The following is a 13351-nucleotide window of genomic DNA, read 5'->3' as shown; positions in this document are numbered from 1 at the left end:
CATGATAGGTGGCCACAGAGCCTACCAGACATGAGTGATGTGAAAGGGCCTGCACAACAGCAGTTTGCTCTTTAAGCATATAGGGCACTGAAATTCTTGACAAATTGCATACACAAAGTTACACTGATGCATTTCCTCAAAGTGACATCGGTTGAACACGATGCATCACCGTCAACTAGTGAAATTACATGCTGCAAACGAAATGCGTGTGTAGTGAGTTTTCAACCACACTAAATCCTCTCTTTGGCTCTGAGCGTGAAAAGAAAGGGAAAAAAAGTCAGAAAATACCGTAAAACGATTTGAAAGACGAGCAGGTGCAATGTCACCATAAAGGCTTACACACCCGGTGATCTTGTCTGAAATTGTGCGAGCAGGCTTCTTAAAATATAGCTTTTTTTCACTAATCTCACAGTTTAGCAGTGAAACGCGGGTCTGCTGCCTTTCACTCATGCGCTCTACAAACGACAGATGACATCATGTTGGGTCAGCTTGGGTTTTAGTGCTCAGCTTGCTATCTACATCTGCCATTTCGAGAGCGTCACGTCAGCCTACGTTTAATTGTAACGCCGCTTATTTGCCCATGTTTTATCTCGCGTGCACCCGATTACCTTTTATGGCTCTGACGCAGGGAAAGTCTTGGCAGATAAAGAGAAACGAATTAATGCGTTGTTGTCTTTGCAATAAATCAACGCAACCTTCCACTACAATTTAATTCATGCGGACAAGAGAATCCCCGCACGGTTCGCCTAATTAAATGAGAGCAAGGAGACGTAGTAAAATGGGGTTCGGGTCATGTGTAGTGGACGTTGGTGTCTCAACTGACAGCCATTGTGACTGCGCGTTGATAGTAAAACCTCACTCACAACAACGTAGGGTACAATGGAGGGTACCACAGTCATTTAGGATGTGACACGCTCACACAAACTGACCCAGACTGCGTGACAACACCAAAATTACATATAGGAGAGTTTACACAACATCAAGGCGCCTTGCTGCCGTTACAACCCCCCCTCCTACTATATACTTCACTACAACCTGTCATACGTTGGCTCAGCGTACTCACCCCCCGAGGAGCAAACCAAGCAGCAAAGCTTATCACCGTCAGTTCGAAGCGTAAACATACACATTTCGGCGTAGCTTTTAAGCAGGTACAAACACACAAGAAGGTGTAAACATGCACTTCGTTTTGGTCGTTAAAAGGCAGACCTACGCACTTAAAGCCAGCGAGCTGCTGCTGGTATCTGTACTCACCACCTCCGAGGAGAGTGGCGTTGAAACAACGAGCCGAACAAAACCAGACGACCGTGGTCATTTCCAACTTCAAGTGTAACATTGAAGCATTTCCACTCATTAAAAATCCACTTTAATTGCTGCAGCTACAGTGGCTTCGCCGTTGACACAAGAGGAAGTGTCATTTCAGTTTGAGGGCGCGAGGTTACAGCACGAGCCGTTGACGGTTAACGGCGCAACAAACAGTGACAGCAGCACAACAACTGTGGAGAGAAAAAGCTGCTCACCTTTGGTGAAACTCGTCCTGGCTAAATGAGTACGTTCTTCACGAGTATTTAGTCCGACTCTGGAGATGTCGGTGTGACTTCACGAAGTGCTGTCAGTTGGTCTAGACTTCCTGAATGACGGAGCAGCAGGCGAACAACCTCCAGCTCGTTGTTTGACAGTTACTTTGACAGACAGGCGGAAATAAAGTTGTCTCGTGTGGTGAGGGCACCGCTCGAGGCTATGCACTTTTAAAGCTTTTCGTTAAATAGAAAAAAACAGAATTTAATCCAAAGTTAAATTGGGATACGTTTCGTTTATTTACAAAAATCTAAACAAATAATTATAAAATGTTAAATATCCTCTCAGTGACGCCGCTTTAATTAAAAAGTATCTTAGAACATGAAAGTGAACGACCAAAACCATTATATACCTTATTTCCTTTACAAATCATTAAAGATGCATGAACTGAGTCATCACGTTTCTATTGCAACTTCAGTGATGGGCTGTTCGTCTCCAGAATATACTCAGTCCGATACTGCCACCTGCTGCTAAACTGTCAACATTCAACTAGTACCATTCAATGTGTGCTCAGCGGTTACTTAGCCTTGCTTTTTTTGTTTGTTTGTATGTATGTATGTTTGTTTGTATGTTGTTTTAAACCAAAATTTAGTATTGTTTAGTTCTAAATCATATCTATGTGAAGTTTAGTGTAAAAATGCTCTTGTAATTACCTAGAACTACAGCTATAGGTGAAATAAGAGTAATTTGGGAAATACTAGACCCACAGGTTGGGAAAGTGCTCCCATAAGAACATTTTTACTGTATAAAATTTAAAGAACAAAATTATAGAAGTACCAGCTTAAGGGTTATTTAATTGCAAATTTAGCCACCAAGACACTGGGCTAAATAAAATAAACAAAAAATGATATTGCAACTACCAGATACAATAGCTGTATGATATGAATGACTTTCGGAGAAAAGGTTGATTATTGTAAGATGCACCTACATATTTACTCAAATGGCTGATATTGCTCACATTAAAATGGTGGTGGATTTGGAGTCCACAGGTACCGATCAAAAGCTCTACAAACCCAAATAAAGAAAACATGGGGACTGCGGGGAAGATGCAAGTTGAAAAAAAGATTCCTATGTTTATTTGACCTTTGCTTTTTTGTTGTTGCAGAAAGTGTTAATCCCAATATATTTCATGTTGTGTCTCATCAACTTACTTATATTTGTTAATGTACATTCATGCACTTTATGCATTTCATTTCCTGAGGCACATTCCAATAAAAGGGTTCGGATGGTAAACCTTTCACCATTTGAAAGGCACTCTGGCATTGAGTATCCCATTTTTGCCAGTAAAAAGTCTTTAAACAACTTGTTTTACTGGCAAACATGTTAGAATGTGCTTGGTTTTCAACCTCTTTTGGGTAAATTGATTGCTTGATGACGCAAAGTTTTGTTATGCCACAAAAACATTTCTGCCATAGCTTTATTTTAATGTGAAATTCACTAATCCAGGGAATTTTAAACCCAGTCTTCAAATAATGTAAACATTGCTACCCAGTTAAAGCGCCAGTCAGCTGGAATAGTAGCTAATGTTATAATTTCAAGATTTTTTGGGCACAGTGCATGTTATTCCTAATTGCAAGGCTTTTCTGCAGTCTCTGTGCTAAATTTCTTACAGTGATGCCATCACTGTGCCATAAGAATAGATGGATTGCATATTTCATTTGCGACTGTGTGCTGGAGGTGGCAAAGCATTCATCTTACCAACTTTACGCAAAATGCAAATGACTGTTTAAATAACCGGCCTAAATAAAAGTGGGAAAATCTATTCTCAGTGCTATTTTGGTCACTTCCCATTGCAAATGTCTTAGGAGTAATTTAGTTGACCACTTAGACCACACATAAACAAAGAGAAGGGGCAAAAATATATCCCAGTGGCCTGAACAAAAACAACAACAACAACAAAAAAAAACATTTTTCCAGCATCTCATTGATGCCTGAGTGAGTGATAACTAATGCAGAGCGCCAACAATAGACGGCACACAACCCATGCTGTTCCATAATATGCCCGTTTACATTTTATTCCGAAAACACATAGAAACAGAATGTACGTAATTTTTCTGTCTGGTGTTATAGAATTTATTCTATCGTTTTATTTTAAAATCCAAATTATGTTTTTAGTACATTTCTATGTTGCTATTATTACGGAAGTAATCTTTAGGCGCATGCTTAGACAGCTTGACACTGCGGGGTCCTACCAGTTGTAGGCTCAGTTTCAACCAGGTTGCAAAACACAAATCGATTGTTTATTTTGTGTTTGTTTACATTTTCCAAACAGGTAAATGGCTTCGACTTTGTTATCGCCCATGGTGGATTATTACAACGACGAAGAAGAACTCGACAGCGTGGAAGATGATGATGATCGGAGTTTCAGGGGAAGAGACTCGGAAGAAGGTATCGTTGAAAACTAAAACCCTAACTAACCGTCGGGCTCGGTATACTTGCTGGAGAAGAAACGGAAACGCGTGGTTATTGCTTAAACGTAGCGATGTCTAAAGAAAAGTTTTCAGTTGTCCCGAAGGGTGTCTGTTTTTTTGCGAACAGTGTTATGTGTTTTAGGCAAAATGTTGCCCCCAATTCTTAAAGCTGGAGAATTAGGTCAGCGGGCGCCTCAGTCACACGTAGTTAGCTTATGGGCTACGTGACGTTAGCCCAGTTATCGCCTGCCAGGAAACATTCTTGAGGCAGGTAAAGTGTTGATATACGACTTGCTTTCAATGATGTCTCAAATGTGAGTGGCTTATTGAGCCAATGGTTTGAATTAGCAATACACGCATATTTGTTTACATGCTAACCCGCTAGCGTCTATTTTCTGACTGGAGAAACCAATCAGCTGTAACTACGTTTGCCACACTGGTTTTACGATATTTGAAGTGAGACATTATGGGCAAATCTACGACAGTTTCCCGATTTGGGGGGTATTTTGTTACTGTCACGTCTTCTTTTACACTAATGCAAGGAAAAAATAAAAAAGAACACATGTAGGTGTGTTATTACGGTATCGCATCAACTGATGCAAATCGATGCATGCGTGATGAGATAATACATCATTTGTACGTGTGTAAGCTTGACGTTTCAGGTCATCGTAACGGCATAAAATCGTTGTCCTAACCCGAGTAATTATCAGGAGAAGTTCCGATGTGATATACAGGATTTCAGCGTGTTTTAACTTGTGACGTCCCCCAAAGTAATTGCAAACGTTTCCGAGCACCTTTTTTTAATGCTACACGCCGAGTGCTACATAGCGCTAATTAGCCACCGAGCTACGTAACGTTATCTCTGAGCGTTGACAGGTTGGTCGTGCGCGCAGTGTCCACTGCTCTGCCCTTTTCACACTCCTCAGTGAGCCGGGACGGATCGCAGCGAAACGGAGAGAAAGGCAAGAAGAGATCAAGGCGATGACAACACTACAAGGTTAGCTAGTGTCCCGATACTAACTTAGCAGAGAGCAGCTGGGTTTCTGTTCTCTCCGTTGGATATGTTGACGTTTCTGATTTCAGCGTGAGACAGAATCGGGTTACTCTTTAAACAGCGGCCGGGGCTAACTTCAGCTAGCGCATTAATGCTAACTGAAAATGAAAGCTGCTGTGTCAGCTTAACTGGGCCTTTACCTCGCTTGTCTCGAGTTTTGAGGGCAGAACAGGCAGACCTAAGTTAGCCGGCGCTTACAAAGGCGACTCTCGACTTTGCCACATCGCGAAACATGTCCGCAACGCTTTCAGAGACATGACACTGTATTGACAGCCCCACTAAGTAAGCCGGGAACCGGACTGATTAATCACACCATGCGGCAAATTCTTGGCACTCAGACCAGCGGCTACATTACTGCCCGTGGCATTAGTGTCGTTTAATGAAACTTCATCAAACGCACTTGAGATGTGCACCGTTGAGCACTTGCTTAGCCGAACTTTTCGTCCGTGTCAGCTCGTGGATGTCTCGTGTGAATCGTGGCAAATGTGGATTTCCCAGTGTGTCCAAGTCCAGCAAACCGGAGAGGCATTCCCACGGAGGGTGTTCACCATTGCCTCACAAGTGCCGCGCACGTCCTATGAAAATTGAATCCACCTTTCTGACAGGAGGTGTTAAAAAGTTAAGTCAGCAGAGACTTTTAAAACGTGAGTCAGCTCTTTGCTTTCCTGTTTCCAGACACAGAAGATGCCAGTGAAACAGATCTTGCAAAGCACGATGAGGATGACTACGTAGAAATCAAGGAGCAGTAAGTGATTTGCAGATATTATATAGCTGGCCTTTCCAGCTTTAATAAAAACTAATTTGTGGTTTAAAAAGCTGCATTTGTGCTGATGCTGCAGCTAAGTGATTAAGGGCGTCTGTGGCGGTTTATTTCCTTGCAGAATGTACCAAGACAAACTGGCCTCCCTGAAGAGACAGCTGCAGCAATTACAAGAAGGTAAAAACAAAATAAATCAAGAATTCCTGTGCAACTTGTGTGTGGAGGGGGATTCATTTAGATATATATTTTAGCCTTTATTACTGGCTAAAAAGAGAAAGCAGCCAAGGAACGGGTGATGACAAACGGTCATCTTCCAGGAGCAGCTCATTTTTTGAATAATCACCACCACCAGCTGTCCCACGGGGCCATCTTTGCTCAGCCTGATGGTAGATTGTTGGTTGTGCTGTTTTAAACACATTTTAACACACTTTCAGAAAGGATTCCACAAAGCTCAACTTTTCAAAAGCTCGTCTTGTGAAATGTGTTTTGGAGTTCATTGAGATGCCACCTTTTCATTTCTTTTTCCTTTTACTTCATCGTGCCCTGATAGCTGACCCGCCGTTATGTTTTCGCAGGTACGCTGCAGGAGTACCAGAAGAGAATGAAGAAGTTGGACCAGCAGTACAAAGAGAGACTTCGAAACGCAGGCAAGAACACACTTTCTGCTACTTCCTTTTCCATGGAAGTAGTATAAAGAAAACCCTGATTTGAAGTCTTGATGTTGACAGGTTTTTTTTATTCAGGATCAGGTGGCGTTCAGCTCATCGTGGCTGAGTTAACTGTTTAAACAATGAACCATCTGGCAGTGTGACAGTCCGGTTTATGTTGCTGCAGCTTCATGTTGACTCACAGCACAGGCGCATATGGCGTGATCAGTTAAACGAGTGCACATGTTGTCTTTTTTTCCATTTTCTTTAGATTCGCAAAGTTTTTGATTAAATCGTGTGCGTGCCTATCAGAATGATGACAATCTTTTTTTATGTGTATATATATATATATATATATGTGTGTGTGTGTGTGTATACATATCTCTTGCTGTTATTTGCTTAGTTAATGCACAACAAACGAAGAGGAAGGGGTAATGGATTTGGAGGATCTGTCGTTTTTTTCACAAATAATCAACTGGCTGTTGAATGTCAAATGGTTGAAAGCAGTGCAGCCTCTGCTACAACAGACACCATTTTCCTGCCTTGACGATAAGTTTGTACATTTTTACTGGGAGTCTTTATGGTCTTACATTCGGCCTTTTTTGAGCATTGGGCATCAAAAAGAGCCACACCTTTGTTTCAACTCAGTTCTGACGTTTGGAACATGTGACTCGATCAATCACACGAACATTTGGCTTCATCCTGTTTGCCACTTCTATTACAGCCATGCAATAAACCTGTCTGATGAGAGGAGAACATGCACGTGTTCTTTTTAATTGACCGCTTGTGTTTTATTTTCCCTTTACAGATTTGTTTCTCCAACTTGAGGTAAGTATCCTTTACAAGACTGCTTAGCAGGTGGTGTTATTAATATTATTATGAAAAGCAGGCCAGCCTAGTTTTCCCGCTTTGTCGATAATTTCTGACGTCATTTCTACAGACGGAACAGGTGGAGAGGAACTACATCAAAGAGAAGAAGGCGGCGGTGAAGGAGTTTGACGATAAAAAGGTCGAACTGAAGGAAAACCTGATTGCAGAGCTGGAGGAAAAGAAGAAGATGATTGAGAACGAGAAATTAACAATGGAGCTGACGGGCGGTAAGGGAGCCAGAGCACCATTATTAATCAGCGACTTGCTCAGCAAAAGTGAGAAAAATGGGGTTAAGAAAAGTGTGTGTGGGAGGATATGAGTTTATCTCTCCTTTTCCACTCTGATATTAAGTTATTTTCAGAGAAAGGTGAGACGCTGCTGTTCTGTTCTTCTAAAACTGCTCGCGTGGGTTGTTGTTTTTGTGTGCCCAGTTTCCACAGACATGGCATTTATCAAGTTTGTTTCCAAAATTTGACAGATGGCAATGATCTCAATCGAAATGTTTTGAAACCACAGACTTGAGTGTTTAGTTTATTCCCAGAGGAATAAATAAGTGTTGAACCAGCTGGAGCCTGGATTTATTGCTTATCTCTGTTTTCTTTCATCCACAGACTCAATGGAAGTAAAACCAATCATGACGAGGAAGCTGAGGAGACGGCCCAACGATCCAGTCCCAATACCAGACAAACGGAGAAAACCCGCACCAGATATCCTTCATGTGAACTTGGAGTTTGTTACATAAACCTGTGCTGGGGAAATCAGTCATTATTACTTTTCCTGGCAGTATTTATTCACTCGTACTGAAAAAATGGGCCTTCCTTTACTCTTCAAACCTCAGCTTAATTATTTGTTAACAGATGACCAAATAATGGAAGATCTAAGAACACTTAATAAGGTTAGTGTTTCTGCTTTGCTTACAAGTTACTGAATGTCACTGCTGCATCTTATGTGTTCATATTACTCTTTGTAAACATTTTCACACCTTGTCTTTTACAGCTTAAATCACCAAAGCGGCCAGGTACGTCACCCTTTTCAGTCGATTTAACACGTTTAGCTGCGTCCTTTTAAAGGAATAGGTTTGAGGGAAACGTCTTGGAAACAATGTGCGTGTCAGCTTTTTTTTGTACAGGCAGTCAAGAGAGCTTATTCACACATTTTCCAAAAGTGTCCCAGAACTGTTCCATAAAGCATGCATTCCTTGATCCGTTTGTTTTGTACGGTGATCCTAATGGTGAGTGTCTCCCTCTTCAGTGTCTCCCTCATCACCAGAGCACATCCCCTCTGCTCCCATGGAGAACCCCTCCCAGCGTTACGAGGCCCGCATCGAAGAGGGGAAACTTTATTACGACAAAAGATGGTGAATTTCAAGATGCATCCTCAGAACAGACCTTTGAAGGGTTCTCTCACATGGTACCGTTAGCCTAGCTCATGTCACCACTAGATGGCCACATTGCCACAGATTTGATGGCTCTATCCAACAGTCCTTTTACAAAACCTTGGATGGCAGCTTCTTTTTGTTGCTGAAGGGAATATGTCTGCATCGGAACAAACACTACATTCTGCTGTGATGCATATGTGAAGATAATAGAAGTCCTTGACCAGTCACAGCTCTGATGTCCTTCTGTTTGAGAGCTGAGCTTGTGCATCAGGCATGTCAGAACATAAGGTCATTTACAGAGGGGAGATGATAATAGAATTCAGTCCTATTACCTGCTGGTATAGATGGAGAAAGTTGAGCGAGGGGAGCATTGAGGCATGCGTGCTTTTCTTTCAAGGCAAAGTATTTCTTTGTGGCTGAATAATACACCTCTACCAGAAAGCCTTCTCAAAGAGCATCATGGAGACACGCGTCATAATTCTTCAGTGGGCTCCTAATGATCAAATATTTTAAGTGTCAGTTTCTTCTTTTTGGTTCCAGCAGTCTCTGTCTTGTCTTGTTTGTGGCCTTAAGGAAGAAAAGAGAAGAAGACTTTTGGTTCTCACTTTTCATTCCAATTATCTAGTCAGGACAGTCTCTGGAAGAAAGCTGTGTGATATTATGTTTGGACCCTTTCACTCTCCACATGTATGCGTGTCTCTCATTTCATACAGCGAATTCTGCACATATTAATGCAGCTTTGTGTTGTTTTATGGTAACAGGTACCACAAGAGCCAAGCCATCTACCTAGAGTCTAAAGACAACACAAAAATCAGCTGTGTCATCAGCTCAGTGGGGACCAATGAGGTGAGTTTTAGTTCTCGTCCACACAGAGCTGTTTACTGATATTTCGGGGCGACGCGTGACTCTTTGCTGGCGTCATGATTCAGTTCAACTAGCCTCTTTGCGATTTGATGCATCTCAGGTTATTGTGTTTACAAATTAGTATTTGATCACAGTTTTCATAGATGTATACCAACAGTCGGGTCCAAGACCTTTGTTATAAAAATCTGTATTTTTGTCAGCACCAGCCTCCCACCTCAGTGCTGTCCATATGTTGCATAACAATCAGTGACCACAGAAGTCAACAAATGTCAAGAAATTTACATGTAATGGCAACACAGATCTTTCACCTGGGCTTTAGTTTGACATTAAAGCCATTTCTATAAAGTGGAGTTTATGATTGGGGCCTTCAACAACTGCCAAAACCTGTAGTCTATGACTGGAAAAAGCCCACAGGTCCATAGAAAGGAGAGTTGCCACAATTCTCCTCCCACTCTCAGAGTTGGAATGCTAAGTTGACAGCGTCTCTTTAATTTTTGGCCCATTAGTTGGTCTGTCCATGTTCTTTAAGACTGCAGAACACAGCTAATGTTTTGAATAATTTTTTTTAGCTGTTTTTATCAACAATTAGGGATTTTGTATATGAAAATTTTGTTGAGGCCGCAGGCGTGTTTATTTGCCATCACTTTGAATATTCACCCCTCTTTTCTATCATTGCCAAAACTTGATAAATTTTCAATTCCTGTGTGCCATAGAGTGCCATTGCTTCCCAGAAATGTTTAGGCATTGTCAATATGAGCCACACGGTTCCACTGAATGACATGTTTCCTTCATACACTGACCTGATGCAGTCAGTAAGCACTAAAGCACCAAATGTAAAGGTATACACAATTGAAAACGGTCAATCTTTGGCAGTGGAACTTCTTTGGTGGTTGAATGGGAAGAGCCACAGATTCATTCTGTACATTTTACTCGGTTTGACTTGTAATGACTGATTTATGTCTTAAAAACAAGACTATTGCTGAAATGTAATGAAGAATGTAATGGAAGATCTTCTACATGCTGGAAATACAAAGGGAATGATGACGGCTATGTCCTCTCTAAAAGTGTAAAGTAAATTGAGTCATTTGTTTCTAAGCTGTGTATATAAATTCGACCTTTGGTTGTCTCTTAATGAGCTGGCATGCAGGAAATGGTTCCTGTCTGCACGCCTTTACCCTCACAGCTTCTGTGGGATAGATCAAAATCTAAATGACACCATTTCCTCTGTGTTTGTGCTACAGATTTGGGTGAGGAAGACGAGCGACAGTACAAAGATGAGGATCTACCTGGGACAGCTGCAGAGGGGAACATTCGTCATCCGTCGACGGTCTGCTGCATGAAACATTTCCCCACAGCTCCTCGCCCAACACCCATCTGTTTGTTTATCTGTCCATCCATTAACTCACTCATTCATCCAGAGTTTCCGTGCTTTATGCATCGCTGCAGCAACTTTTTTGTGGTCATGCACAACTGACTCTTTCCCAGTATTATTTGTCACCATGTGGCACATGTGTTCAGTTTGTGGTCAAAGAATTCTTCTTAAAATCTATCATTAAGCTATTTGTCTCAAACGGCCCGATGTTGACCTCTCACCGGCGGCATGTCGCTCTGAGAGAGGGCGGTGATAAACGGACGAGGAACTGCCTCAGGTTGAGCTGTGTATCATGAATCGCCCTCCTGAAGAAGCTGATGGTTGTTTGTACGAGAAGTCATTTTCAACATTCTAAGAAATGGAGATTACTTGTTGTGCAGACGGTTCTGGTAAAATGATCAGTTTAAACGTGTGCATTAAACAAATGTGTGTGTATGTTTAATGTCTGCTTCATTTCCCTTCCTTTCTGTCTTTTCACGCTACCCTCTCCTTATGAGAACAATCTGGGTTAGTTGGACTGTATTTGCATGTGGAGAGCTGGGCCGACTGTTGACTTGTACTTTGTTTAATTTTATTAAAAATATTTTCTGCTTTTTATTCATTTTAATAAAAGCCTAATTGGTTTAATGGTTGTGATATTAACCCACAGGTTTCCTGAGATTAAACTTAACATTGGTATTGTAGAGAAGAAGCCGTCACATATATATATATATATATATACACACACACACACACACCGATCAGGCAACAAAATGAAACCCACTGACAGAAGTTCCTCTTTGTATGATGCAGAGTTCTGCTGAGGAAGCTCACATCCTGGATGCACATGGATGTTGACACTGTTTACCCACACAAACGCCTTTGCAGACCAGCCACATTACAGCTCATATTATGCGTGAAGCATGGATAACTGTGATTAAATCTCATTCCATTTTAATCAAGGATGAAACAGACCCTGCGGTCTGTTGCAGCTAAACAGTGCCATTTGTAAAGGTGCAGTTTGAACATCCTGATCTTATAAAACAGCCAGGCATAGTAATTCCACATTGTTGTATTTAAACTGAAATTACCAGAACAGTCCAGCCTGTGTTCTCCAACTCATCCACTGGCGTGCTAAAATAATCTGATGCAAAAAACTGGACCTACAAAACAATTTGAAGTAATAGAAAACCATCACCATTAAACTCCGTAGGAGACTGTCTAAACTTTCCTTCTTGTCCAAAGTCAGATAGGAATGGGCTCTTACATTATCAGTGTGATGGGTCTATAAGGACTTCTAAAAAATGAGGAAAACGCTGCAACAAGAACGGTGGACGACTGACCAAGAGGTGAGAGAAATTCCGTCTGAAAAAGACACTAAATCAGGCACCGCCCTGAAGCCCAGGATGGAGATCCCCGAACCAAGTACTTTTAAAGTTGAACCTAACTGGATAGTGAGCGTAAGTGTCTAAAACAAAATAAGATTTAAGTGTAAGAAGTACTGGGTTAAGAATTCCTGTTTCAACAGTCATGTGTAACTCCACCACTGCTACTTTTTACGCCCTCAACTGGAATCTCTAATGATAAGATTTGGTTCAGCTGTGGAAGTTGTCTCCATAGTGTCCATGAAGTTGAGAGAGATAAGTAGGAATTTATTAACCTGAAGTTTTCAGTCAGACTCAGGGAAACTGTTTTAGAAATGTCTTTGGTTCTCTTTTTCTCACCAGTAGTATTAAAGATTAGTCTGACTGAGAGACAAAATCCATACTTGTAGCAGGAATTGTCATTTCTCCTATGTTTGGGTTCTGAAAACGTCACAGTTTGCCCTGAAATGAAACCCTTCTTAAGCATCAGTTTTCTACCTTACTAGGTAGTAGGATACATTAAAATAAAGGCGAAGTCTTTATCATTAGAGCTCAAATGATATAGACTTTGATCTTAAAGCTGAAAGGGGCTGCAGAGCCACGTGGTGAATATCTGTGGCCTTTTTCTCATGCAAGTACTTTACCGATCCATTGACTATAGAAACTGTATGTGTTTAATAATGTTGCCCTACAATGCAGACGCATACAATCAGGAGTCCACTGACCAATGTAAAGCTTCAGTGTGTCTCACAACATCCTACATGTATCATAAAGCAATATGAGATGGTAAGGACGAGCATTTGAGTTTTATATTTGCCAGCTCATTACTCAGAGTCCAAATCAGAGGGATATTCTTTCACATCACATCAAGTTGTCACACAGCCTCTATCAAACATTCCTCCTCTTTGTAAAAAGCTGACATACTTGGCATTCAGCACAGGTCTCTACCAAACAAGCAGTCCGCCTTCCTCCCCATGTGTCCTATCACTTTAGGAGGGGGGTATTTTTCACTTTTCTTGACTTAATGTCACTGCCTGGCAAGGAGGGCAATTATTTTCCATGCAACACAAATTGCAA

At 41.4% G+C, this 13351-nt stretch overlaps 3 protein-coding genes across 6 annotated transcripts in view; 2 read left to right on the top strand and 1 right to left on the bottom strand.

The window, feature by feature from the left end:
* Positions 1-1691, bottom strand: part of taok3a (TAO kinase 3a) — a 58182-nt gene extending 56491 nt beyond the window's left edge. The window contains exon 1 of one of the 3 annotated variants that reach the window (XM_072387410.1): positions 1518-1691. The gene's annotated coding sequence lies outside the window, so the exon portion shown is untranslated. Of the gene's footprint in view, positions 1-1063; positions 1082-1251; positions 1353-1517 lie in introns of those variants that run through there. The other 2 variants (XM_072387411.1, XM_072387412.1) reach the window with 2 other exon arrangements.
* Positions 1-13351, top strand: part of hspb8 (heat shock protein b8) — a 480000-nt gene that overhangs the window by 289394 nt on the left and 177255 nt on the right. The gene's annotated exons all lie outside the window — the stretch shown is intronic.
* On the top strand, positions 3759-11528 carry suds3 (SDS3 homolog, SIN3A corepressor complex component). 2 transcript variants are annotated; one of them, XM_072387408.1, is made up of 12 exons: positions 3759-3963; positions 5716-5785; positions 5922-5977; positions 6376-6447; positions 7256-7275; positions 7388-7544; positions 7929-8024; positions 8151-8212; positions 8314-8335; positions 8569-8674; positions 9457-9541; positions 10801-11528. In XM_072387408.1, exons 1-12 carry the CDS (start codon positions 3852-3854, stop codon positions 10897-10899), a joined length of 957 nt encoding a protein of 318 aa, XP_072243509.1. In that variant the 5' UTR covers positions 3759-3851; the 3' UTR covers positions 10900-11528. The 2 variants fall into 2 exon arrangements, with proteins under 2 accessions (XP_072243509.1, XP_072243510.1); XM_072387409.1 differs by lacking the exon at positions 3759-3963 and adding an exon at positions 4575-4983.

This window comes from Leuresthes tenuis, unplaced genomic scaffold (genome assembly GCF_036924035.1).
Source record: "Leuresthes tenuis unplaced genomic scaffold, fLeuTen1.0.hap1 SCAF_6, whole genome shotgun sequence".
Lineage (NCBI taxonomy): Eukaryota > Metazoa > Chordata > Actinopteri > Atheriniformes > Atherinopsidae > Leuresthes > Leuresthes tenuis.
The sequence above is the reverse complement of the archived record's forward strand: the minus strand, read 5'-3'. Positions and strand labels throughout refer to the sequence as shown.

Excerpts from the sequence above, each read along its gene's own strand:
- suds3 (XM_072387408.1), top strand. The coding sequence starts at position 3,852 with ATGGCTTCGACTTTGTTATCGCCCATGGTGGATTATTACAACGACGAA. Across the intron at positions 5,786-5,921 it reads TACGTAGAAATCAAGGAGCA|AATGTACCAAGACAAACTGG; the intron begins GTAAGTGATTTG and ends ATTTCCTTGCAG. Across the intron at positions 6,448-7,255 it reads AGAGAGACTTCGAAACGCAG|ATTTGTTTCTCCAACTTGAG; the intron begins GCAAGAACACAC and ends TTCCCTTTACAG.